Source organism: Guillardia theta (genome assembly GCF_000315625.1).
Source record: "Guillardia theta CCMP2712 unplaced genomic scaffold GUITHscaffold_66, whole genome shotgun sequence".
NCBI classification, from domain to species: domain Eukaryota; class Cryptophyceae; order Pyrenomonadales; family Geminigeraceae; genus Guillardia; species Guillardia theta.
Genome location: NW_005434608.1, coordinates 457,014 through 459,482, shown reverse-complemented (window position 1 = coordinate 459,482; position 2,469 = coordinate 457,014). Strand labels below are relative to the sequence as shown.

Below are 2,469 nucleotides of genomic sequence, written 5' to 3'. Positions count from 1 at the left end.
AAAAAAACGAAGAAAAGAAAGGGAGAAGGAAGAGAGGGTGTGTTCAAGGTTTGGTTTAGACGGCAGTGCAGCTGTATGATGGAGACCTGCAGAAAGGTCTCCTCCGACTCAAAAAGGAGAACTCGGAGCTCAAGAGCAGGAGCGAGCAGCTGCAGTCTCGCCACGAGGAGCATCAGAGGAAGTACCTCATGTGCTTGCAAGAACGCGACGCACACGCCGAGACCATCAACAAGCTGACGGCTCACTTCATCGTCAAGAACGACAACCCAGACCAGCTGCGACTCGGCAGCAGGCACCTCACGACAGCACATAAAACGATCGGCCACATCCCTCCCGGCTACCTCGAGCCCCAGGCTGACGTCAGCTGCCGCGATTGCGAGCAGTACCGCAAGACTCGTTCAGTCGGCTTCCACGATGGCCACAAGCTCGAGAACGGCAGGACGACCTCCTCCCACTCGCAGGTGGACTGGAGCCACCGGCTGGAGGGCAATGGGATAGCAAGCGCTCGCTCCATGGTGCCCCCGGAGACAGACAGGTCCTCGTGGGACGGCGGGATGCTCTCCAAGGATTCTGCTCGCGACTGGTTCGGCCCTGCGCTTGCAGAGGACGCTCATCCCCTGAGGAGCGTGCTCCAAGAGCTCTCGTCCTACAGCAACCCGGTGGACTATGAGAGCAGCGGGAAGGACATGCAGATGTTGGAGCAGGAGCAAGGGATGGGCGGGCAGTGGTACCAGCAAGCGACGAGCACGACAAGGGAGGAGGTTGAATCTCTGCGGCAAGCGAACTCAGAGCTTCAAGAGAACCTCCGTAGAGCCAGCAAGACTGCGGCAGATGCGGTCCGCAGCAGAGACGACATGCTGGCAAGAACTACAAAGGACATGGAAATGCTGAAGCGAAAGCTTGAGGAGCAGGAGGAGCTGTCAGGCACGCTTGAGCGGCAGCTCCGAGCTGAGAGGATGGACATGCAGGTGGTCGTGCAGGAGAATGAGACCCTGAAGAGGAGCTCGCTAGTGGCACAGGTGACCTGACGCTTCTCGTTTGGGAGCTCTTGACATGAAGACCAGGAGGATGCGATCAAGCAGCTGCAGAAGCATCACCTGCGGAACATGGACCTGCTCCATGCCCTCGCATGCGTCTCGCAACACTACAAAGATCGCACAGGCAACACGCAGATCTGAGGGATGTCAGAGCGAAGGTTATCTTTGATTCCTTCATTGACAGCATGTGGCGGATGTTTGCTTGTGGGAGAAGATCTCTACATGTCCATCCCGTTGTTCTTCCCCTGTCTTGATTTCATCATCGCCTCACCGATCATCTTCCTCGTGTTGTCATCGCCCTCCTCGTACATGTCCTGCATCAGCTCCATGATGCTGTTCATCGGATCTCGCTGCTTCTCCCGGTCGCGTCGCTTCTTGCTGCACAGCTCGTTCCACGTCTCGTAGGAGTACTCTCCCTTCACCTTCTTCAGCGTCAGCTCGATCCTGTTCTTCTTCACCTTGAACGAGCTCTCGTCAGGCACGATGTCCTTGTACAAGTTGGTGATGTGCCGCCTGTAGTTCACACCGTTGATATCTAACACCTTCACGTCCACCCGATCCACGAAGAACTCGCACTGGACCTTGTCCTTGAATTCCCCCACGTTCTTCAGCTCCAGGTAGACAGTTACGGTGGGTGAGTTGTACTCGTCAGTCAGGAACATGAGGCTCTCAAAGTCCTTGTACGCCGTCGTCACGCCACTCGACGTGGGAGCGTTAGGGAGCTTCTGGGGTGGAGGGCCCGAGGCCTTTGCAGGAGCCGCCGGATGCTCAGCGCTGTTGGAGTCTGTCGTTGTCGACAAGCCGTTGGTCTGCTGGCTGACAGCTGGGGTGAGAGGCTGCGACTTGGCCTGAGCTTGCTGCTGATCCTTGAGATGTTTGATTTCTTGCTCGTGCGCGGTCTTCATACTGGCAGCCTGTTGATTCCAGGCCGACGCGAGCTCCTCCATGCTCTTCAGGTGCGTTTGCAACATGTTGGAGATTCTTGGACGCTTGGAGGACCTCAACAGAGTCTTGAGCTCCTGGATGTCCTCTTCAATCTCCTTGATGGATGACATCTGCGAGGGAACATCAGTGAGGGTCCATGCGTCAAACCGTAACCAGCTATGGCATGATCTAATCACTGTTATACACCTCAACTCCTATGACTGACTTGCGGTCCATTGCCCCCTCACAATCTTCCTTTCCCTTCTTGATTTTTTGCTTGCCTTTCTCTTATCCATATTTTCCGTGTTCCCTATTTTCTCTGGTTTAGGTTTTCCCTGTGTCCTCCTCCTTCCCCTTCTTCGTTTCCCCTCCGTTCTCTACTCGCCTCCTCACCTCACCTCACCGCACATCTCCTCCTCTCCTCTCCTCTCCACTCCACTCCACTCCTCTCCTCTCCTCTCATCTTCTCTCCACTCTCCGCCTAGGAGATTTCCATCGCCGAAATCCA

General features: G+C 55.7%; 1 protein-coding gene across 1 annotated transcript; it reads right to left on the bottom strand.

Annotated features, from left to right (window-relative positions):
• Positions 1-1,276: 1,276 nt before the first annotated feature.
• GUITHDRAFT_41689 (hypothetical protein) lies at positions 1,277-2,080 on the bottom strand (the record flags this gene model as incomplete). Its single annotated transcript, XM_005827552.1, has 2 exons — positions 1,277-1,811; positions 1,971-2,080. Coding segments are annotated over 2 exons (645 nt in total), but the record flags the coding sequence as incomplete, so codon positions are not given.
• Positions 2,081-2,469: the final 389 nt, after the last annotated feature.